Here is a 23,762-nt window from a genome sequence, read left to right as displayed (position 1 = left end):
AGAAGCGGCTTCGTCCCGGGAGAGCCCCGACCGGGAGGAGAACCGCCCGGCCCGGCGGACTCGAGGTGTTTATTGGGGACGGGGCGTGGGGTCGGACGGCGACTGCCGCGCTCCCCGGTCCGCAAAGCGCCGAGTGGAAGCACCGGGAGGAGCAACCGGAGCCGTCCCGTCTCTGCCCCACGGCCGCTCAGGGGGGCGGTGAGCGCTTGGGAGGAGAAGGAACGGGCCGAGCGGATCACGGAAGGCTGCAGGATCCTCCCTGCAAGGGATGCTCGCTGTGCTGTACCGGAGGTTTCCCGACGGACCGGAATCCGACAGACACGGATCCCTGCCATAAATAATTTCTCGGGACCAGTACTTCTCCCAGAAGACGGAGGAACCGAGATGCATTCCCTGTCGCGGGCAGCTTACAGGAGTTCTGGCCATCAGTAACGACAGCAGAAAGAGGGGCAGGATGCTGTAGCATCACAGCAAAGGGAATGTGCTGGTTTCACGCGGTGACAGCTCTGTACATACGTAGTAATGGAGGAGTAACGCCTTTGTAACCGCGACAACAGCATCGTTACACATACGTCAGGCTTTTTAGAAAAAGTGAGTTTCAATTCTGATCAGTGCTTCTGCCCCGCAACCCGTCTGCACCAATACACACCCCTCCCTAAGTCCACGGCAAGAAGTTGCAGTGCAGAATCAGTCCCAGCAGCCAGTAGGACAGGAAAAATCCAAGAATGCATTTGCTGAGGGGGGTGATTAATCTACAGTTCATCAGCAGCTTCACGATGGGGTTTTCAGAAGTCCCTCTCCCGCAGGAACCAGCAGATTTACCTAGAAGAGACTTCTCGGAGCGAGCTGCCACAGTTTGATTATCAGTCCCTTCACTCTGGAGTAAAGGTTCGTATTCTTGAAGCAGGTGAGCGGAGAACCAGTACAGGACGGGAGAGGAGGAGCCAAGGAACCGGGTCAGCACCTGAAGACGACAGGCAGAACAAAAATCACATAAACTGCAGGTCTCCAACTGCGACCAGCCCTGGTCCTGAGGTATGGAAGGAGCCATCTATCTGCCTCAGGTCGCTGGTAAAGACAGCTGAAATACAGCCCCAGTTCATGGTGCTAGGATTTATTACACTGAAACACCTCTCAGCTCAACCCACTTTATTTATTACAACATTTGTGTAAGCAGTGAAGTGGTCCCCAGGTTTTGGACAAGCAGGGTAACTAATTGTCGCTCCTTGTCACTGTCCAGCTCAGGAGCTGGGCAGAGGCAGCAGCTTCAGGGGAGAATTGAATCTTACTCTTCAATTATTTTTTCAGTGGAACCCCCTACCCTTAGTGCCACCAGCTGTGTCCTAAAAAGACCTTCGAACACTGGTGACAGGCTCTGGATCCTTTCATTGCCATCCATTAAGCTTGGCCCAACATGATAATGACCCGGTATCGTTGTTCTCCAACAGGCGATTAGCAGGGCTTGGCAAGCCTGGCCTTAAGCACATGTCAAACGCCGCTAACGCCAGCCAGACCCTTTGATCCCCGTCCCGGTGTCCTCAGCACACCAAGCACCTGGCAAGCTCTCTTCGGGAACTCTCCAGCAGAGAGCAGAGGAACTAACTGGCTTTGGAAACTCTCTGTGGAAGTAACTCCGAAAGAGGAAAGGCAAAGCTTTTGGTTTGTGTTGCCCTGTGCTGCCCTGCAGCTGGGACAGCTTCAGGCTGTGACTGTCACTGCCTCAGCCACCACACTGCACTCCCCTGAAGAAATCACTCTTCTGTGTTGCTGCGAACATCCTACCTGCACGTGCATGCAGAAGAATCCAAACGCCAGCAGGACCGTGGCATGGACCACATACACAAAGACAGCGGGGCAGCAAAATCCAGCTCTTGGTTTACTCTCTTCTTCACTCTTTCTTCTCTCTAGACCAAGAGTTAGGCAGTGCCGGGGGTTTGCAATCATGTAGGTCCAGGCAGCCCACGAGCCCAGAAGCGCGACAGGCAAAGCAAGCAAGAAATTTGGTATCTGTCTGAGCTCAAAATACCTGAGAAAGCCCACATTCCAGTAAGCATCTTGAATATAGGAATAGACCAGAGGGAACTGCTGGGAGCACCAAGCAGGTCTAACCCCGTTCACGGCTGCCAGATGATAGCCCTTGTCCCGAGCCAGCTGCAGCAGCGGCTTGGGAACAGTCTGCTCCAGGCCAGCGCCAGGACCACAGAACCTCATGTAAGCATAATACTGAAATAAAGCAAAAGGCAGAAAAATCCCAGCACACGTCAGAACTGCTGAAGATGCCACACTAAGGAGTTGCTTCCACAACAGAGGGAGCTTCCTTACCGATCCTGAACCCACCTGGAGCTGGAGGACAAAGCATTTACCGTGGGAGTAGAGAAAGAAGCCAGCATTAATAAGCCCGTTGGCACGCACCCCAGAAGCAAGGGAGAAGAGCAGTCCACTGAGCCAGCTCTGCCCCTTCTCCAGTTGCCACATGGCACTGAATGCCAGGAAGGCAAACATGCTCTCTGAGTAAGCAGCTGCCATAAATACGTTGGCAGGGCTGACAGAAAAGAGAACAGCAGCAAGGAAAGCCACCCTGCGACACTGCAGCACAACGCAGCCCAGCTTATACAGGGCAGCGGCTGCCAGGACAGAAAAGAGAGAATTGAGAAGTACAGCTGATAGCAAGAGGCGGCTCCGCAAACACAGCAGCCACTGCAAGGGCCACAGAGCACCCTCGGCCACGGCACGCACGCTCAGGGGGTACAGCGGGAAGAAGGCGCAGTTGTGCTCGTACAGGTAACCACGCTCGGCGATGAAGAGGAAGTGCTCTGCGTCCCAGTGCGAGAGGCCTCCCAGCAGCTGCTCCAAGAGCAGGTCCCACAGGCCAGGCTCGGACAGGCGAGGGGGAGAGAAGGCATCTGCAGCGTGATCTGGGATCAGGAGGTTAAACAGAGCCTGAAAAAGAAGAGAGGACTGAAGTTGAGCGGAGATCCTCTTGTACCCTACGGAAAGCACCAAGCAGGAGGAGGACTCCTGGGTTTCAAAGAAGGGGACAGGAGCAGCACAGAAGCCAGGCTGAGGGGCTTTGCAGCAAGGGACACCTGTAAGCCTGTGGAAAGGTGCAAATGCAATCTTTTGGGACATTTATACCTAAACTGAATAAAACTCTGGAACATATCCAGCATGAACCCCTACGGAATTGGACAGGGAAAGCTGCTCGGCCCCATGCTCAGGCACATCTAACTGCGTATGCTCACACCAGGTACTGCAGCACTGGTAAGCCTCCTGTTCTACTGAATTTGGCATTATTGTCCCAGCTGACGTACAAGGGAGAGGAGACAAAACTAGAGAAAAAGATTTTCCCGGGGCAAACTGATGCAAAAGACATCAGCCGATTCTAGGCCCCCTCTCTAGTCTTTAGATCACTCCATCACCCAGGCAGCTCGGCATGCATTAAGGGGTCCGCTTCCCGGAGACGAGCAAGCAGAATGGACACACCTCTGCCTCCAGGAGCTTCTGGTGCTGACCACGTTTTAAAAGGTGAGAAAAGAGAGTTCATGAGATAGGAAGTATGCAGCTTAATGCATTGTAATGTCGTTCCAAATGAAAATACATTTTAAAAAAACCCCAAACCCCAAAAACCTCAGATGGTAAGTTTTGTAGCTTAGCTACATGTAGATTGGGATGACTCCACTGCCATGAATTCAACATTGGCAGAGAAAAGAGAAAAGGCCACGCTGAACAAATTGGGACTAAAAGAAATACAAAGCCATCGTTTTACCATGAAGCACACATCTGGTCTAACCAGGCCTCTGGCATTTGTAACACAGAGTCTTTCATCTCAGCTGATGGTTCCACTCAGCCCTACCCAGTGGTGACTGGGGCTGCCAGAACCTGCCAGCTGGCTAGTGGCCTGCTGCTGAACAGCTTTCTCAGGCTGATGTTGTTTCAGGAGGGCCACGGCTACAGCTAGACTCTTTGCTGGCTGTCTTGATAGGCACAGGTAGGATGGAGTGAGCAACCAAGCTCTCCCATGCTCAGAGAAGGATGTCTCTGGAAATGAGACTCGGGAGGAATGTGCAGGGGGAGATTATTGTTCTTCTTCTGTGGATAAACAGAGACTTCAGCCTCTCGTGCTGCCAAACTGGCCTCTTGCAACAGTGGTGTGAAAACACAGTAAGTTACGTAATTTTACTTAACAGCAACCTGCCTCCCTGGATGCAGCTAGCCTGTGGGTTCTCCAAAGGAGAATATGATTTCCCAATCAAGCAGAACCAGCTAGCTCACGGTCCGGAAGGCAGTGCCGAAGAGAGAAGCCCTGGAGCAGCAAACAACAGACGTCACAGCATCTTTGGTTCAGAACAGGAGACTTGCCTGTAGCAGAAGTGTCAGGGCTCTGCAGCATACCGCAAACCACACGGCCTCTCGGAGGTGGGGGTCTTGCCTGCTCACCAGCTCCATTCTGAGCTTGGAAGTTGCCTCAGTAGGTCACTGATGCCTGGGAAATTCTTCCTCTGTTTTTGGAAACCTGAATTGGTAAACAGAGAGCACAGACACAGAAAGGTATTTCTGGCTTCAGCCATGTTTGTAAATTATGCGCCTTTATTTACTATCAGGGACTTCAAAGGGCTGCAGATCTCTATGAACAAGAAAGTCACTCATGAAAGAGATCATGGATCTGGGAGATGATGCAGAAAACCTCTTTGATATTGTTCCTATTAAAGAAAATTTCCCTGACTTCTTAACCTTGGCCAGGATGCAGAAGGAGAGAGGTTATAACATGTACTCTCAGCCCATTTCTTACCGGGCCAGTGTAAATACCAGAAGCAGACAGGCTCGTTGGCCTCCTCAGTGGCTGCCTCAGCAGAAACACCAGCAGCGCAAGCCAAGCTCTGCCAAGCATCTACACACACATTCAAGTTCCAATAAGCTGAATGGGATTTAAACCTTTTTTTTTTTTTTTTGGAATAGTGACAGAATTAAAATGTGGACTCCGAGCATAACATCCATGTAAGTGGTTTGCTGACTGGGGCTCGCAGCCGGCCAGGCGCTGCCAGGCACGCTCTCTCCTCGCTCCTGCTCTCTGCCCTGCGTTTGCCCCTGGGAAGCCGGGAATGGCTTTATTCAGCTGCCTCCAAGGCACCAACCCCACAAACTCCATCAGAGCAAGGCTAAGGTGTCTTCTCAGATAGGCAGGCTTCTCCCCACCCCTTCCATCGATCAGACAGCATCTCCAAGATGTGACACTCGCACCACTCCACCCTCACCACCTGCAGTTTTCCAGTATTCTGGCAGGGGTCCTGGTCTCCAGAGTGAGGACATTTGCCTGTCAAGCAAATTGCCCATGCTAAGGTGGCTCTCGTCCACCTCTTCCATGCACACCTTACCTGCAAGATTTAAACTGCTTTGTGGAGTCTCACTGCTTTCTTTTCTGTATATTCTGGATTCACATTGTGGGACCAGCTATGAAAACTACTGGCCCAGAGCCATGAACGGCAGCAGTATCTGTTATGCAGCTTTTTAAGATAACACATTTCTTCCGTTGGTTCCCTAGCCACCAACTGCTTTTCAGTTTGAGAAACAGAAGACCCACAGCTCTCGCTAGGTTCCAATGACACCACATCCTGCACTATTTCCCACCTGCCATCTTTCTGATCCAGCGCCTTACAGTATATAAAGATCCCCAAACTGATCACCTAATGATCTAAAAACACACTGAGGTTTTCCTATTACCATTCTACTGACGGAAAAAAACCCTGGCAGATTAAAAACTGCATGAGAGAGCAGAAAGCAAGTCATCAGCAAAGCAGAAAACAAGATCCAAATACGCTCATTTATAATTCCAGTCCCTAACCACAGGATTATGCTTCCTATTTAGCCACATACAAAAGTTTTGGGTTTGCTCATATTCTCCTCTTGCTCCAGAGCATTCACAGCTACAGACAAAGCAACTAGTGGGAGGCACATTCTCCTGAATCACGAAGCTGCAATGTTATTTTAAGAGAGGGGATACTTCAGCCCAGCTGTAAATTCTATTAAAGCGCATTCACAGCTGCAAATCCTATTAAAGCACAGCAGCAAAAATTGTCCCAGCACTTTAAATATTTTTTTAAAAAGCAGAGAAAAAGCCTCGCATGAATGTGCCAAGAAGGCTCAAAGCAAACAGCTTTAAAAAGCCTGTTCCTGTCACGATGCAGCACACCTTGTAACGGAAAGCAGCAAAGTCTACAAAAAGCTGCAGCCCACAACTACCGTTCTGGTAGAGAACACGGCATCAAGAGCTGGAATGTCTCTACCTTGAAAAGTGCTGTGTGAAAGAGCACCTGCACAAACAGAAAAAGGACACGAAAAGGCAGAAGCGGGTTAAAAATGCTTCAGCAGAAAAAGATGCAAAGTCTTAATTAAAGATGTCTTTCCACGTTCTGCGTTCCCCTTTGCTCTCAGATAGGAATTGTGTTTTCCTCGCTCTGGAAACAGCGCTAAAAAAAGGATGCGCGTACAAACAAAATAGATGCTGGGTAAATTATCATGTAAATGAAAATATGAATTCGGCGAGGTCTGCAAAGATGCAGTGGAGACTGATTACCACCCGGCGGCAGCAGGCACTCGCCACAAAGGCTTTTCCTCCCTCCACACGCCTGGCAATCAGCTCCTGGCTGGGGTACAGGATTCCTGTTGGGAAACCTACTCCCGTCTGCATCCCAGGAACACTTGGAGAGCAACGCTCTGGGCACCTCTTGGTACTTCTCCAACCTGCTGTCAGATTCAAGATACTCCAGATGTATTTAAAAACCCGTTCTAACCAGGACATCAAAGAAATACGACCGAATTTTGGAAATCCTGTTTGCCTAGAGATGTTTCTGTGGGCCTCAGAGCTCCCGGCCTCGCAGCTGTTTTCACTCCTGCCCGGTTTCAGCTGCTGGTCCGGGGGGCTGCAGCCCCAGCACTGCTCTGCCTGCGTCTGAATGGAATTGGGAACATTTGTACCCCTCGCACCTTTTGTAATGGTTCGTGGGTGTGAACAAAACCTATGCTGGATCAAAACGCAACCTGACCGCTCAGCTCGAGACAACGGACCCGCTGAGCAAACACCGGAGCTGTGGGTATTTGGATCAGGTCCGAGCTAAGAGCGAGAACATGCTGCGGTCGCTAACCTGCGTGTTTTCACGTCTGCCTTTGCTCTTGCACGCAGCAACGTCACAAATCCCGCTCCATAAAGCACATCCCCACACAGACCAACTATCGGGTGAGACGCTGGCGACTCACGCTCCATTTCTGCTGCTTCCTTCAGACGGCCAAAGCCGTCGCAGCCGGTACCCGGCGTTTAGATGGACAGAAGTGAAACGTGGGATGGTTTCCCTTTGCTTTGGAGATAGGACAGGCTGGCAATTTGCCGAGACTCCAGCAGAGGTTGGATGACGGTTGAAGCGCTGAATAGGGATGTTTTCAAGATTAGGACCAGTTATCACTTGTGTGTTTGTTACTGGGTTGATATGCAAGGCCATACAGGACCGGTCCCCCTCTCAGAAGCACGGGAGGGCTCACCCGGGGCACGCCGACGCGTCCCGGCCGCCATCACCGGTCCCGAGGCCTCGGGCCCTGGCCGAAGGAACCGGGTCTCTGTGTCTCCCATGACCAGCGCGGCCGCTCCAAAGGGCTGGTTGGGAAAATAAAACCAAACCCCAGAGGACGCCCGGTGCCCCCTCCCCTCCCTCGGACCACCTGTCCCCGTCAGCCACGGGCATCGTGTCCTCCCCCCACGGTTTCTACACGGCTGGGACCCCCCAGAGCCCTGGTACGAGGCCTCCCGGCGGTTCAACTCCACCCCCCCCCCCCCCCGTGTCTTACTACGTCCGGTACCAGCGCCGGGGCCTGAGGTGACACCGATGGGCCCACCCGGGCCTCTGTCCCGGACCATCCCCTCAGGGGCTGCGCGGGCCCGGGGGGGGTTGGGGGGGGGTGCGCCCCCGTGCAAAGGAGGGGGGGGAGGGGCAGGCCCCTCCCCCCCCGCGGCGCGCGCGCGGCCCCGCCCCTCCCCCACCTGAGCGCCCGGCGCGCGGCTCCCGCGCCGGCTCCATCCCGCCGTCACCTCCCCCTCCCCCTCCCCCCCTCCTTTCCCTTCTCCCCGCTTCCGGCCGCGCCTCTTCCGGGCCTGCGCGCGCCTCTTCCGGGGCTGCGCGCCGCGTCACGTGGCGGCCGGGTGCGTGTGTGTGTGTGTGTGTTGGGGGGAAGGGAAGGGGCGGGCGGCGCCATCTTTGTTAAGGGCGGGCGGGGGCGGAGGCGGTTATGGCCTCCCCGGGCCTCCCCCCCAGGGGCTGAGGGGATCAGGCGGTAACGGCCAGCCTCGCTGGGGCACCTTGTTCCAGAGGTTAGCCCCCAGCCTCCCGCCTGCCTCGTCGTGAAGCGTCACATTGACCTGAAAAAACGGGACGCTCCGCACCGCAGGGGCGACGCTCTTCCTCAGTCGCAGACACATTTAAATTACCTTCCTCCATGGAGGCGCAGGCAGTGGAAGAGGTGGCGAGCCCGGTGCCCGTCTCACACCCTGGGGCTGCCTCCAGCGCCCCACGTCCAGCCTGCTGTGGCCCATCCCTCAGCCAGGACCCTCGCCCCGGCCTGGGGCCCGCGCCTCGGGTCAGAGGGGACGGATTCGGCTCCAGCCGCGGCTCGGGGTGCAGAGCGGGAAGCAGAAGCTGCCCTCCTCCGTGCAAGGCATGGCCAGCCAGGAGCCCTCGCCGAGAGCAAGGCGTTACTGCTGGAGACGCACCAACACAAACCTCAAACGAAGCCGCACGGCGGCTGCAGCAAGGGCACGGCTTACACGAGTCTCTTGCCAAAACACATTAAGCAACATCACATAACAATAGCCTGGTAATAAGTGCATGTTATTATATTAATTACTTACTATTACAAGAGGGTGGGCAGGTTTCCCTCAAGATCTCGTCCACGTGATGACAGAGGCATCAGATTTTGCTTTCACCCTAACCAAGCTCACGCTACGCTTAACCACATCGCAAGCCCGTGGCAGCGCGCCGTGAGGTCTTGCTGCCGGTGCCGGCACGGCAGCACCTGGGAAAGACAGCAGCAAGTCTTTGTGCTTAAAACAGACATGAAGTGGCACCGTATCTACTGCAGGAATGAAAGAGAATCAGCATTGCCAAACGAGTCCTTAAGGGAGACTCCCCGAGTGCTTTTAAACAGGGCTCTGGCTTGGGAAGAACTCAAGTTTTCTCCCTTGCTGGTAAAAATGGGAAACGGCGGAGCAGTCAGGGCCAAAGAGAGGCGTTTTAAGGAATGCCTGCAGAAATGGAAACCTTTGGCTATGAATCAGGTCAAAGCATCAAGGATTTGCATTCCGGGCAGCCGAGTTTGAGATCAGGTGTGGCTCTCAAAATAGCCCCTTATTACAAACTGTGAACACTGCTTGCTCTCATTTTCCTAATTTCTCATCTATGCTGTTTTTCTTTTAGCCATTTTAGAAGTGCGAGAGGTGTATGCGTCTGCGTGCACGCAAGCGCCGGGGGAGCGAAATTACTCCCCTCAGATCAACTGGTTGTATAAATACTGGTAAAATGGGTAGTTAATACCACTTGTGACTATTCTTTCCCTCCCAAACGTAGCATTCACTTATGATTAAATTCATCATAATGTGAACACAGAGGCTGTACAAAAGCTGCTCATGTTCCTTTCTTCAACCTTGCTGCTGAGGTCCTTTCTGTTAAAAAAAGTAAGATTTTTACATTAATTTAATCAGACTAAACAAAGCTCCTGGGATACAGAACTAAATTATCAGAGAAGTTGGTTTTAAATCAACAACATTGTCGCAGAACAGTGAAGTCCAGCAGGATTCTTATCTCACAACCTGGTTTCCATTCAGTATTTTTTAAAGCCAAGGAAGCCCAGCACCATTCCTGTCTCTTAAGAAATCCATTTTAAGGACTCTCCTTCGCCAGGCAAAGAGCTCCCACGATTCCTGCTGATAAACAGACTTTTCAGAAAAGAGTCAGCCTGATTCTGGCACAATTACTTCTAGGAATACAACTAAGGGAGGGCTCTGGGAACTGAGACCTTCCTAGGAGAGGACTAGCGGGATAAAACGAGGTGATTTTTTGAACAAAAATAACATCTGCCTTCAAAAAAAGCTTCTCCTTTTTCTTTTAACTAGCTCTTTTGCCTAAACGAGCTCAGTGCAGTTCTAACTAGCCTGCTTCTATCATCATTTGAGGATAAAGCTTCAGGCTAAATAAAATACCCATTTACTAACCCATGAAAATGTGCAGATTTTCATATAAGGAGCCTGAACTTTGGCCATTTGCTGAAGGGCATCACAGCTCTGTCCGCTGGAAAACCCCGTCCTCTGAAGGAAGTCAGAGTCCACATCGCGGTTCCAAGAAAATGTGAAAAATGCGAGGGGAATGAAAATTTTCCATTTTACAGAGCTGAAAGGGAACTGCCTCCCTTCCGAGCAACAGTCTTTTTCACCCTGTGAACTAAGTGTCTCTCTGCCATAGCTTCACCTCACGCTGCAAATCCACTCCTACCCGAGCCTAAGCAGCACTAAGCCAAAACTCCATGGCTGGAACAAGCCAAACAGCGAAAGCAAAGCCAGACCACACGGCTTTAAGCAGGTCTCCAGAGCAAGACAGGACTTTGTCATCCCCCGACACTGGGGATGTACCACGCAGGACCTTTGAGGTCTCTGTGCTGCGTGGTAAGAAGGAGCTGACCTACAACATCACGTCTATAAGACCTGACAGCACTGAAGTTACCTCTCCATTCTGCTAATAAAAAAAACCCTTACAAACATCTTACCAAGATTTAATGTACATTTATTCTTAACACGTGGAACATATAGTATAAAGATTTCATACTGAATAAATGATATTCATTAAGCCAAAAAAGGAAAAAAGGGAGGAATTTACATCAAGTTTTTAGCTACATCGTCTGAAATACAAATATGCAGAATTCATCACTGAAAAATCTCAATTGTGTTTCTTCATCAGGAACTTCAACTGAACCTAGAACTTTTTCACACCTCGATTAGAAAGAAAACAAAAACAGGAAAAATAAACTATAAGTTGATTGGCTGCTGAGACAGCAATGACTTTATACACAGAGACCTGTACAGCATCCTCCAGGGAGGGATGTCTGGCAAGAGATTAAATAATTGTGTCTCGCTTTTGCAGGTCATCAACTCGTTAACTCGTCATACTATAAAGGGGTAGGGAGAGGGGGACAAAACTGCAAGGAATCTTAGGGTATGTGCAATGTACAACGTCATATATATATACACACGTGGCAGCATTCAGGCTGCAGCTAAAGGTTAAAACCAGTTCTAAGAGGTGATCTCAGGGTTATTCATACAATCAAGGAGGAAGAGAGAAAGAGGTCAGGGTGTTGTAGGTTCACACATGATACTTTGGGGGAAAAGCCTTTTTTTCTCCTCAACATTAACTAAAAACATTTTTAAAAACTACAGCTTGCTGCTGATCCAGCGTTTTTTTTTTTTTCCATGTGAGACATTATTACAGTATGTTTACAGTTTAAGGTGTACAGTACATGAAGTTCTACACGCTACTGCACAGGCCTCTCTTGGACAAGGTCTGTTCACAACTGGTAACTTCTTGGTTCCTGCAAGATTGTGAATGTACAACGATAAACCACACAGAGTTCAGCAGTCACTTTTGTCCTTCAGAGTTTACCATTAAAAACAGTTATGAAAGTGGTGCCTGTCAATGTGATAACACGGCAAGTCGTTTTCCCCAAACTCACTGTAAACGACAGTAACTTTGGTTAAAATAAAAAAAGTCTTCTATGTAGACAGAACTTTGTCTCCTTTAATAAGGGATTCAGGACAAATTTGAAGGGCAAGGGAAGGGGAGAGGGAATGGGGACATCTTTCCCCAAGGGAGAAGCAGGACAGCGCAGGGCAGACAGTGGATTCTGAGGTGGTTTTGCATAAATAAAGGGCAACAGTCAGTTTCTAAGTTCTCCACTCACGCACACGCACACAGGGTCTCGGATCCCACAGCTGTCATGACTGGCCAATTAAAAACAGTACATCACAAATAACTTGTGAAACCAAAGAGTTCATCAAAGGCGACACGGAGATGTCCAACAGCCGCGACTCGTATAACGTGAACTCCGAGTGGTTCTCGTCCACCTTGGCCAGGGCGAGCAGCGCCCGAGCAGCTCGGCGCATCATGTCCACGCTCGTCGACTCAAAGGGTGGGTTCTGCATGTGCATCAAGCCGGCCTGGCTCTGCTGGAACTGCGTGGCGGCCAGGCTGTCCTCCAAGAAGCCCAGCAAGTTGCCAATGCTGCCCTTCTGCACAGCAATCGCTCTTGCTGCCAGGCTGTCCCCCTGTGCCAAGTTGGCCAGTAGTACCACAGCCATCTCTCGACACACCGGGTTCTTTCTGTCACTAAGGAACCGCACCATCGTGCTGTACAGCTTCTCCAAGCGACTGAAGGGGGGAGTTGCAAGAATCAAATCCACGTTGTTGTCCTGGATGCTGAGTTTGCTGAGTGTTTCCAAAACCAGTCTCTGAGGGGAGAGGACCGCATTGGGCCCCAGTGTTGGGAAGGGATCCTGGGCCTCTGCTGACGGACACACTGCCCAGTGGAGGAGTCCATCCAGGATAGGCAAACAGATGCTTTCCGGGTAAGGGGAGAGGTCCAGCTGGCCAGAAATGTTGGCCAACGTGACCAGTGTATTTTCACGCAGCATCTCCAAGCAGTCCCACCACCACTCCACCTTGTTGCAGCTCACCCCTTGGTCCTGCTCCTCCTCTTTCTCATAGGTTAGGGGTGCCTGTTTACGTTCTGGATGCTTGTGGTGTAAGAGAATCAGTTTCCCTAGAATCAGCAGCAGCCCGGGATGTTTAGACATTTCAAAGTCATTGCCCGGCACAAACGATAAACTCCTGATGATGTTAGAGACACAGATGCAGCGCTTCGCCAGAGAGTCCTGCCAGTCTAGGAGGGTGCAGAGGGGCGTCTCGTCTTTACTGTGAGGTTCGTCCTCCAGAATTTTTATATTTCTGTGGCTCTGAGCTGGACTAATGCCAAAGGGAAACTTGCTGCTTTCCTTCGCCGTTTCCAAAGCTTTGACCTCTTCCTCCTCCCCTGCTAGGGAGCCCGGACGTGCCGAAAGCATGTCATCCATGGTGGCAGTTATCCTCTTCTCTGAGGAGCTGTCGGATGGAGGAGTCTCTCCTTCCCTAGTGCTCAGATTGCTCTCAGCTGCTGAACGTTTCCTCAAGACAGAGTTGCAGGAAGCTCGTTTATGAGTCAAAGGTAGCTCCGTCTTGCTCTCAAAGTGGGTCTGAATGTGCTCGGTGGTATCTCCGCCACCAATCCGCCAGTGCAGCAGCCCGCTTTCAAACTCCTGCACTCGCCCCAACTTGTCTGAATAATCTACCACAAATGGGTCATTTTTCTGCACGACCTTGACTGGAAGCTTGTCAAATTTACTAACTAGTTTTTCCTCACTGCTCTCTAGAGGTGCTTTGTCCTTGCTTGAAAACGCAGCCTCCTCCTCTTCCTCATCCTCGTCTTCCTCCTCACAGTTCAGGCTCCGTGGTTCATCATCCTCCTCCCCTTCTTCAGGAGAGGAAGCTGAAGATTTGCAGAACCTTTCGGGATCTAATAGTGTTCTTTGCCCTGGGTCTCCCACCTCGTATTCCTTTAGGATTCCAAAGATCTCGATCAGGCAGCGCCGGAAATACTCCACCAAGAGTTCCAGCAAGCCTGGCAGCTATGAGGGAGGAGAAAAACAGGAGGGGAAGGAAGGAAGGGAACAGTGATCAGAAAACAACTTAGGCCAACACAAGCAACTGGGAAAGCAGGGCATAAAGGGCTAAGAATTTACGCAGTGCTGTTAATTAACAGGTTCTTTTCATGCTGGCAATAAACTGTTTGCAAAAGAGAGCTTTCCGTCCTCTGGGAAAAGGAACAAAGACAAAACCAGATGCTGACCTTCAGTATCCAAGCCACCCCCCTCCACACATACATACCTGTGCAAACACACATCTGCTCTTGGTTGTATCTCCCCTCTGGTTCATACACAGGGAGGTGGAGGGCAGTGCTAAGCCAAACAGCCGTTACAGTACTGCCAAGCAGTTTTTACAACAGCCACGGAGGCACATGGCAACTAACTGAGAAAAGCTGGCCCTCCGGACGGGCATCCCAGCCTCCCTGCGCACTGTCCCGGGGAAAGACAGAGCCAGAGGTGAGCGAACACCTGCAATGCAACCGTCTTCTAACCTTTCATAGCACTCTTGCTGCAAAGTCCATTATGGCCTCCCCACTGTTATTCACTTCCTCTGTTCCGGAGGCAATACATCTCACCAGAGAGGAGCACACACACGCTTGCACACCAACAACCATATAAATTACATGAGCTAGTAAGGAACCAGCACACAGCTACCCAGACCCCATGCTCTCTTCCGACCTGGCATGCTCCACAGGTACAGGGACATCGGGGAGTCTGGCCCTACAAGGGCACAAGCTGCTTGTTGCTATCTCGCTGACAGAAAACCCTACAAAATTAGCACTTCAAAGACCTGCATCAGAGAGCATCTGCACCCACCTGGCTGAGGTTGAAGGTCATTATGCTGTTGTCATCATAGAGCAGGATGTTTATGGTATCTAAGGCCCACGTACTTTCAGCTAGCAGCCCGGACTTCAGAGACATCATCACTCTCCAGGCTTCAGGAGTTCCTGTAACATAAACACATGATACTTCCAGCTCCTGGAGTTTAAAAACAAAAAGGAGATACTTGATACTGCTTTTTGGACCCATGAAGAGCAGAGCCTGTTCGAGATGATGTACAGACTGTATGTACCAAATGCCAAAATGATGTCTGAAAACACAAATAACCTGCAAAAATGTAATTCTTTCAAAGCCAGCAAAGCCCTGGCAGCACCCATCCCCTTGACAGGCGTAAGCAGAAAAGCAGGAGTTTCCTCTTACCAATATCTTTTGCTGTCAGCCGTCTCCTCTGCTTCAACACAGGTTGCGTAGCTTCTACTGATCCCGGAGGGAAGGTGATGTCTCGTCGGATCATGGGAGGCTGTACAGCTGCTGGTGTTATATGCGAGGCAGGGACGGGCGGTCCTGCCTTCTGCATTTTCATCCCCGAGTGCAGGAATGGAGATTTACTAGGAGAAGTGCGATTCTCCAGAGGTCTGGGCAGAGGTGCTGGGCTGGATACCTGAGGAATGTGATTCTGCATGCTAGGGGGGGTCTGGTAGTTAGACTGGGGGGGCCTAGTCATTGGGGGCACGGGGGCAGAGGGACCATAAGGAGGTTGCCGGTTCCCGTGGGAAGGCCATGGTCCCTCATGGTTGACCCTCTGGTCTGAATGCAGAATTTCGTCTGTTCGAGTCACTCCGTGATAAGCAGGCCCCTGGGGCGCAGAGCCAGTGCTCTGCCGATTCGGATAGCTGTACCCTATTTCGTTGCGCCCTTGCCACATGGCGCCTTGCTGCGGGCCCTCTGGAGTAGACTGTATAGGACCACCCATCATCTGAGGAGGCATGTTTTGCTGAGCATTGGAGCCTGGGGGAGCCGAGACCCTGTCTCTGCCAAATTGGAATGGGAACTGGTTCTGTGGCCCTCCGGCAGATCGGCGGTCAGCAGCAGGGTATGTACTCCCATACTGGTTATACAAGTCCTGCTGCGGAGACGGCTGTGCAGTTTGCTGCTGGCTCGGTTGCTGGGTCTGTGCTGGAGGCAGCTGCTGCTGCGTCTGCCCCTGCCCGGCGCTGTATGGTACGTTGTACATCTCCCCTTCATGTCGCTTAGCAGGCGGGCCGTAGCTACCATCCATCGGTCGCTTGTAATTCTACAGGGAAAATAAAAGCATCGACAATAGGAGATTATCTACTTAGAAACAAGCAACCCAAACCTCAGTGGGCAGAGCTATTCAGAGCCAGAGGATATGCCCCACGGCATGGCCTGTAGGAGGGCAAGACTTGTCTCGTTAGCCATATCCAGTGTGAAGTTGGATCAGTCTTTCAATTTCACAAGCCAAGACCAATTCCTTGCGGCTGGCTGGGTAGTTTCCTTGTGGATTCTACAAGGATGCCTTGGGGGCAGAAGTCTGCCCACAGAAAGGACTTTCCTGTAGAAAAGACTCCGCTCTACTATACGTTCACCACAAGCCAAACTGTGCACAGGTACTTGCTTCCTTTCACATCCGAGAATTTTATCAGACCTTATTTCTCTTGCATTTCCCAGAAAACAGAGGTTTCTGCTGAAGCATCAAACAAGATGCATTAGAAACTGTTGTACTTCCTGCTTCTTCCTTTCCTGTAGATTTCAAAACACATCACTGAAAGGAGCAAGAACTATTCACCCCCCTTCTTCTTTTAAGTGCAAATGGAGAAAACAGTCAATTGCTGAGACAAAATTAAAATCCAAGATCTCTCTTGCCTCCAAGGGTCTATGCTCTAGCTGCTACACAGTCTACTCAGAAGCTCCACGGTCATGACTGGCTTCAGATGGAGCTCTAGGGCTTCAAAGATGACAAGTACCAGAGTAACTCGAACTCTTGGCTCAGAGCCCCGTGGCTCTGGTTGCAGAGCCAAACTGCAGAGCAGTTGGAATTATTCTTAGCACAGCTCAGCAAGTGCCCTCTCCATACTCTCCTAAACCAGAAGACTCAAAATTATCTGAAAAAACATTATGGGTCCTGGCACTGACACAAAGAGCAAGTAATACATAAGGATTACAGAAAGAGATATATGTTCATTCAAACTCTGTCCTGAAACAAACCTGATGTTCTTCAGAACAGTGAGTAGGAGGCAGTGGGACAGTGGAGGCAGGCCTGAAGCCTTTGTCTGCAGGCTCAGTAAGGCAAAGACAAAAAAAAGCCCTGGATTGTGCAGAACGATCCACCTGAAACAGCTCCCCAGAATGATGAAGGACTTACTCCAAATAAACTCATCTGATCACTTGGACCAAAAGTGTTACAGAAACGGGATGGGATTCAGAAAGTTCCAGAGGGGCACAGAAGCCCAATAACACTTTCTGATCTCCTGCTGCCTGACCAGAGCACGGATGTCTGCAAACTACACAACCTCCATTCTCAGAACATTGTTTTGCTAAGGCAACACTGGAACTACTAATTAGAACTTACTTAAACTATTTGGAAACTGGGGAAATAAAAGCCTCCTGTATAAGGTACTTAATTCTACACATTCATAAAGCAAACACACAGCCCAAAGAGTTTTTACTGTCCCCTTTACACAAATTTCACAGATAAAACTTTTCTGCCTCTCAGTCGAACAAATCAGAAACTTCATGATAATTTACCTGCTGTTGCTGTTGATACATGGTAGTTTGCTGGCTAGGGAAGGGGCTGCCCGAGGATGTGCCTTGAGTGGAGAATTGATTGCCATAGGAATCATGTCTGGAGAAGAAACAGATGTATTACTTGTCTGATCAGATGCATGCTTCACTTTCACAGTCTCAGAGCTCTCTCACTGGGAAGAGCTGTTTGTGGCAACACCCCGCACAGACCTTTGCTGCTGCTGCTGCTGCTGTGGGTAGCGGCTGGGAGAGTACATCCCCGATTCAGGGGTGGAAGGCATGATGTTGGGCTGCGGAGTTCCGGTTGCTAAGTTGCCCTCAGGTCCCATGCCGGGCTCCGTCCTACAGGGAAACAAAGAGAAAAGCCCCACATGTCCACTTAAATTCACCCTTGCTCCTCAGATGGAAAAGGATGATCAGTAAAGTCACAGTAGTGAAGAGAAAGTAATCATTTCACATGAGTGAAGCAAATCAGGATCTCACCAGGTTCAAGTACCCACCTCACTCTGTCATAAGGACCTCCGTAGGAATAATGCTGCCGCTGTCCCATGGCCATGTTACCCATCCCTGGACCTGCAGCGCGATTGTAAGGGTCACCCATACCACTGTTGGGGCCCTGCCCTGAGGACATGAAGGGATCGCTTCCTGGAGCTGAAATATTGAAAAAAGGACCAATAAACGTGTCTACCCCTGCCTTAGAAAGAAATGTTCCATCTTCTGGGGAAGAAGGGCAAGTAGAAGGTCTCCTACAGCACATTCCAGCGTACAGCCAGATACAGGGATTAGCACTCAAGGAGAAAAGGGAGAGGAGCACACAAAGACTTCCTTACCTTTCCTCATACTGCTGTAAGGATCTTTATTTGGCTCATAAGACATGCGACCCATCATGTCAGAGGTATTCATGCTGGGCTGGTACCCTGGATTTGGAGTCATGGAGTTCCGTTTCTGGAACGTAGGATCACTACCATCTGCAAAGGCATCCTGAAGGCCCACTGAGTTACTCCTGATTCAAAAAAACCCACAGACACAGGATTATAGAGGTCCACAATGCTCCTCAGGATACTTTTCCCCACATGTTCCCTCTCAGGTGTTGCTATCCCCTAGAAGGACCACAGTCATGCTCCCCCAAGAGACGCATGAAGAACTGCCCTCCTACAATACCGTCCTCAGACCCAATCCAAAAGTAATGATTACTCACACACAGATGCAGAGTCAACAATGTTGCTGAGAGCCATTAACAAAGGAGCAAAGCCATGGAGCCCCACTAAAACAGGTACTCGAGTCTCCAGCCACCAGTAGTGATGTCCCAGAAGTGACCTCACATTCACAGCTTGCATCCAGCATAGCGGAAGAGGGTGCAATGGTTTCATACCTGATGCCTGGCAAAGGGGGCATCTGACTGTGTGGCGTAGACGCTGGAGTTGGTGGTTTCAAGTCTCCTCCTTCTGCCATGGAGCTGCTGGTGGACTGAGGTGTCTGAGGACCCTGCATTGAGCCTGAACCCGCTGCAAGAACAGAAATGTGGTGTGAGCAGCTCTGCACCCTACAGATGCAACCCAGAACCTCCCAGAACATCAGCCTCAAGAACAGAGAGCAAAGAGTCCTTCAAGAAAGAGACAGATGAAATATGGCCAAAAAAAAGTACAAGGAGCTCAACATTACAAGGACATACTGGGCCAGACTTCCCAGAAGAACCATGTACAGTAATTGAAAGCTGAGAGGATGCGTTCATTTTCATTATGCCTTCATTCTTAACCACATTCCTTTTTACACACCATGCCACTACTGTGGCACTGTGTCATGTTGCCCAAGCTATCTAGCTTCAAAGGTTGATGCTCTACAGTGCACCATGCGGCAGGGAATATGGTGCTTCTTGCCAAGTGACAACCACTGACCCATCACCTTCGCACTCTTTCTACCCAGAAAAAAGGTGGGTTTTAGTCCTCTCCTGGAAGTCTCACAATCTTTCTAGTGATGGAAACTCCAGGACACCAGCTGAAGTCACCAAGTAACTGTGAACAAGGCTCCTCTGTCTGCTCTGCCCTTCGAGAGGGGTTAATTCATGCAGGTTAATTCAAGCACCACTCCCAAGGACTCCTGGAACAGGGAATGCCGGAGATGCCGGATCTTTCACTGAATGACAAAACCTGTCCAGCAAGTTCCCTGGCTCTGTAGGGGTTGCTTTACGCTACAGTAAGCTTTCACTAAAAATCCCAGGCCGTCATGTGTAATCCAGCTGTGCCATGAGCTCTAGGAGCTCTCCTCTGCCCCTGGATTGCTGTGACACTGTCAGCTCTCAGGTTCATACGCTCCTCACAGCTGGCAAGAGCTGAACTCTTAATTAATGTTTCCATTAGTTACCATCCCCAGCACCCGATATCCCTCAGCTTCAGCCCTGCTGGTTGATGAGTCATTCCAGCTATTCATTAAAATCCTCCGAGGTCACGTCCAGGGCATGTTTGTTTACACCCCACCTTCCTGGCACCCTGTCCTCTTCTCCAGGACTCCCTCCCAGCCCAGGGAGGTCTCGGGAGAAGGAAGGGCAGAGGCAAGCTCAGCGGGGAGTTTCATTCATGGGCCCACCCCGCCTTTCTCAGTGGCGGTTCAGCTCCACTCGCTTCCCCCAGGAATTCGTCGCTCCTCTTGGTTTGTAATGCTGGCATCGGCAGGAAGAGGCCTCGAGACATTCCCTGCGTCGCTGCCATTTGGTGTTTGTCCCCACCCCCTGCCGTCCCTCCCACTCACAAATTTACACACAGTTGGAGCTGGGCCAGTTCCATGCTCTGGGAATTAAAACCCAACAGCAGACTGATTACGCCTCCCTAGGGACATGCTGCAGTTTGTGAGCAGGAACCCAAGAAGGTCTGCAGGAAACCCGTGCCAAGTGCCCACGAGGCAATACCCAGTCCACTCCAGCCAAGGCCTTTCTGTAAACACTTTTGGTTTTCGAGGGTTATGAATGCACGCTGTATGGAAACCAGCTCCGGCAGCAAAAGCTCTACCTAGATGACTGTCCTGCAAGGCCTTTAGATGCTCTGCAGCCTCAAAAAGTGGTTAATGGAGAATTGTACAGTGTGATCCTCATCATTTACAAACTTATGCAGTAGTTAATTTGACAGAACAGGCTGAAATGAAGTGTAAGCCAACAACAACAGGTTATAAAGTCTGCAAGAAGAGCAGAGCATGTGTGTCTGTGTGGGATGACAGAGCACTTCATCTGAATGATGGGACTTCAAAATGCCCCACTGTTGTCCACTTGCCTTTCAAACAGGGAAGTTATTCTCCGTAAGGGTGCTTTGCTGGGAGACAGACCTCTGTGTGTGCAAGTCTGGAGGACGCTGCTTCAGCGGGCCTCAGCAAGCCTCTGGAACAGTAGTGCCCACTGGGACTCAATGCTCCTTTAGGGCTCTTAAGCCTGGAGCTGGGGTTGGGAGAGCTATTTGTGTCATGCCCTGCACCCTCAGTTCCTGCCGATCCAGGGGAGCAAGAGAGAGGAAGAAAAGCAAAGCGAAAGAGAAGCATGAACATGCTGAGTGATACAGCTTAAAAGGATCAGAGCAACCAACCATGCTTCACTGCTGCCTCTGCATATTCCTAGTTGCAGGAGTCTGGAGCAAGACAAGTAGAGAGAATAGTTTAAATAGAAAATACAGCACAGTCCTCACATAGCAGGAATCAAACCTGTGGACTAAGTCAACAGAGCTGCACAAATGTGCAGAGTTTGGAATAGCAGCCCCGCAAATTCCTCCCACTGATGTGCTGAGGCAAGAGATCACCTGTACCACAGCCCAGAAGGCAGACTCACGACCTTCACATAGCACCACATCAGCTAAAACAACATAAAAATTGGTGCACCATCTAATCCATTCTGACAGGCATCTAGTGCTACAAAAAGTTTTCAGTGCCTTCCTAAAAGTCTCAGCCCTCTCCAAATAAACTCCAAATGCTCTTAACATCTTTGTTCCACTGCCTAGTGTCTCAGGGGGGCAAGAAAGAGGTTTTGGAAAGAAAGTGGGGATGGATTTGTGGTCTAGTTTAAGTGGAACTCAGACACCACTTTAGTCAGAAGTTTAGTCTAATGACACAAAGCTTTATCTTGCAGAATACACCAAGGTTGAAGCTACACTGGGACAGGTTTCCTGACTAGTGAAAAGACATGATTTAGTTCTTAAAAAAAACAACACTCTGTAACTGAGAAGATAGATAAATGTAGTTGCCAACAGAATATTCAGACAAGCATACTGTCGATCAAGGGCTTAGCAGGGCTGAGACACAACTGCAGTACAATCTAAAAAGGGTTCATTATTCCACTCCTCAGGAGTGAGACAAAGATGATGCCAGGTTTCACAACCAAAAAGGCTTTTTTTGCAAACATTACAGGAACATCAAAGCAGACAAAGTTTTTATTTCACCTACAAGAACGGGCTTCTGACCAGAAAGAGCATCTGAAGGTTTTACTTATATAAGACAAACTGGAAAACTGAAGCTGAAAGGGTTGGCAAGTTCAGCAGCAATTCAAGCAATGAACTCAATGCAAATGAGACAGAAATGATCAGACTTTCCGAAGACGAAAGAGTACAGCATGCACTGCTAGCCTGGATGTTTTCTCCTTTTTTCTTCTCTTTTTTTTTTTGATGTTAAACAAATCTGAATTGAACACTGCTTAAATATTCAGAAACTGGACCACCTCATCAAATTTGAAACAACAGTAGAAGTTCATTTTAAAGGGCTTGATTTCTAGAGCATCCAACTTGTAATAGGCTTACAATGCTCTCTGTCCACAAAGCCTCAGAAAGTCCTCACTGACTCCTGCTGAAGACAGAAAGAACTAACTCATGAGAAGATGAGTGCACACCCACATCAAGCACTTAATCCCAGAAGGTAGCACTTGCATAGTCAAAACAAGCACAACTCTTCCAGCAAGTTCCCAAAGCTCAGCAGTAACAACAAGGGCTGCTGTTAGAAGTGCAGAGATCACCTTGTAGGGGTAACTCAAGACTTCTCTCCCCACCAGATTCTCATAAGGCAGTGACGTACTAGTAAACATAGAGGTATGTGTATATAGGTATGTATGTATTTTTATGTTTTCCTTTTTCTTAAACTTACTACAGAGGTGGAACACACAAAAACTGAACTACCTCAAGCGACTTGACTTATTCCCAGTACCATTCACTCCCCCATTACAAAAGTATTTAATCTACACAACCAGAGAACATCTAATTAGAAACAGACATGGGGGCTTTGTGGAAGTTTGGAACCAGTCTGGCCCACAGCACATGGAGTCGGGCATACAGTACCAGAGATCCTCTGGTTCAAACATTCATTGCACACCTTAAACCAGTGTCTAAACTCACCTGGAGATGGAGGCTGTATCTTAGTCTGAGACTTCTTTGAATCAGCAGCTGCAAAGATATCTGGAGGGGGGTCTTCACCTCGCTCAATCTTGCACTCAAAGGCATAGAGACACTGGATGTACTGCTTCTTCAAAGAACTAGCTGCACTGCTGGATGTGCCCACATTGAGATTTGTGGCTAACTCGCGCCATTTCTTGTTTTTGTTGACCTGCACAAACAAAGAAGAGGCTCTAAACTCAAAATCCCAGCTACTTCTCCAACAAATTTTCTGGGGAGAAATCAACACTTCCCAGCTAACACAAAGGATGCAGTAAGGGCTAAGCAGAGCAGATACAGTTGTGTTCAGAACCCAAAACTAGTAAACCCTCTTCCCCACCTACAAAAAACTTTTGAAACAGGGACAGATTGCAAATCAAGTTAGTCACGAGGTCAGTTGACAGCCAGATGCAAAGACAAAGACAGTGTCACCAATCTTTGAACTGGACAAAACATGGAAAAAAAAGCACCTGAATTGAATCTCACTACAGACTGTTCTCAGCCAGACAACAGGAGAGCAGACATTTGGGTCACTTAAAGGATGCTGGGTCTTATAAGCGTTATTTAAAAAAATAAAAAGAAAATAAACAGAGCTAAATGGAAAGTCATGGTTTACATCTAGCTACAAAGCTGACTTTAAATTGTGTCGCCCATTGGCTTGCAACTGCCAGACAGTAGGCAGCTCTGAATACAAATACCCAGTCACCACACTGGCTGCTGGACGCTCACCTGAGTCAATCCTCCAATCTCTTTCACTGAGATGTAGAGCCGGTAAAGGTCCAAGGGTTTCCTGCCTACTGCTGGGAGATTTGTCATGCCCATGGCCTTCTCTTCAGTAAAGGCCAGGTAACGATCTACCCAGATCTTCCTCTCAGGCTCACCACCCAGCTCATAGAGTTTGGTGATCTTCTCATTGGTTGTAGTAGAGGAACTGGACTTCTAGGAGAAGCAAAGAGATATCAGGACTGAGCAGCACAAAAGCAGCTAGTTCACGTCTGAGATGGTTTCAAAAAAGCAGTCAGATAAGAATTCAAAGTTCTGCTGTTATATTGAGAAAATCTTTATAT

The 23,762-nt window shown here is 49.7% G+C and overlaps 2 protein-coding genes across 10 annotated transcripts in view; both read right to left on the bottom strand.

Moving 5' to 3' along the window:
* Positions 1-289: 289 nt before the first annotated feature.
* PIGV (phosphatidylinositol glycan anchor biosynthesis class V) lies at positions 290-8,095 on the bottom strand. Of its 8 annotated transcripts, none has more exons than XM_075047539.1 (5): positions 8,027-8,085; positions 7,140-7,415; positions 4,360-4,513; positions 1,783-2,940; positions 290-964 (listed from the first exon to the last, which is right to left on the bottom strand). In XM_075047539.1, exons 3-5 carry the CDS (start codon positions 4,444-4,446, stop codon positions 656-658), a joined length of 1,554 nt encoding a protein of 517 aa, XP_074903640.1. In that variant the 5' UTR covers positions 4,447-4,513; positions 7,140-7,415; positions 8,027-8,085; the 3' UTR covers positions 290-655. The 8 variants fall into 8 exon arrangements, with proteins under 8 accessions (XP_074903640.1, XP_074903647.1, XP_074903645.1 ...); XM_075047546.1 differs by having other exon boundaries at positions 7,252-7,415; XM_075047544.1 differs by lacking the exon at positions 8,027-8,085 and adding an exon at positions 7,846-7,921.
* A 2,703-nt stretch (positions 8,096-10,798) lies between these two features.
* The window catches only part of ARID1A (AT-rich interaction domain 1A), a 61,545-nt gene continuing 48,581 nt past the window's right edge, over positions 10,799-23,762 (bottom strand). For both annotated transcript variants that reach the window (XM_075047538.1, XM_075047537.1), the window contains 10 exons: positions 23,425-23,634; positions 22,660-22,867; positions 18,678-18,810; positions 18,136-18,308; positions 17,806-17,956; positions 17,516-17,647; positions 17,309-17,405; positions 14,963-15,836; positions 14,579-14,709; positions 10,799-13,744 (listed from right to left, as the gene is read on the bottom strand). In XM_075047538.1, the coding sequence (XP_074903639.1) occupies positions 12,020-13,744; positions 14,579-14,709; positions 14,963-15,836; positions 17,309-17,405; positions 17,516-17,647; positions 17,806-17,956; positions 18,136-18,308; positions 18,678-18,810; positions 22,660-22,867; positions 23,425-23,634 (3,834 nt within the window). In that variant the 3' untranslated portion in view covers positions 10,799-12,019. The remainder of the gene's footprint in view (positions 13,745-14,578; positions 14,710-14,962; positions 15,837-17,308; positions 17,406-17,515; positions 17,648-17,805; positions 17,957-18,135; positions 18,309-18,677; positions 18,811-22,659; positions 22,868-23,424; positions 23,635-23,762) is intronic.

This window comes from Buteo buteo, chromosome 16 (genome assembly GCF_964188355.1).
Source record: "Buteo buteo chromosome 16, bButBut1.hap1.1, whole genome shotgun sequence".
NCBI lineage: Eukaryota > Metazoa > Chordata > Aves > Accipitriformes > Accipitridae > Buteo > Buteo buteo.
The sequence above is the reverse complement of the archived record's forward strand: the minus strand, read 5'-3'. Positions and strand labels throughout refer to the sequence as shown.

Coding starts and splice junctions, on each gene's coding strand:
- PIGV (XM_075047543.1), bottom strand. CDS start 4,446: ATGGAGCTGGTGAGCAGGCAAGACCCCCACCTCCGAGAGGCCGTGTGG. Junction 2,941..4,359: donor CCCTGACACTTCTGCTACAG/GCAAGTCTCCTG, acceptor CTTCTTTTTCAG/GCTCTGTTTAACCTCCTGAT. Junction 965..1,782: donor TCTTCTGCATGCACGTGCAG/GTAGGATGTTCG, acceptor TGTCGTCTTCAG/GTGCTGACCCGGTTCCTTGG.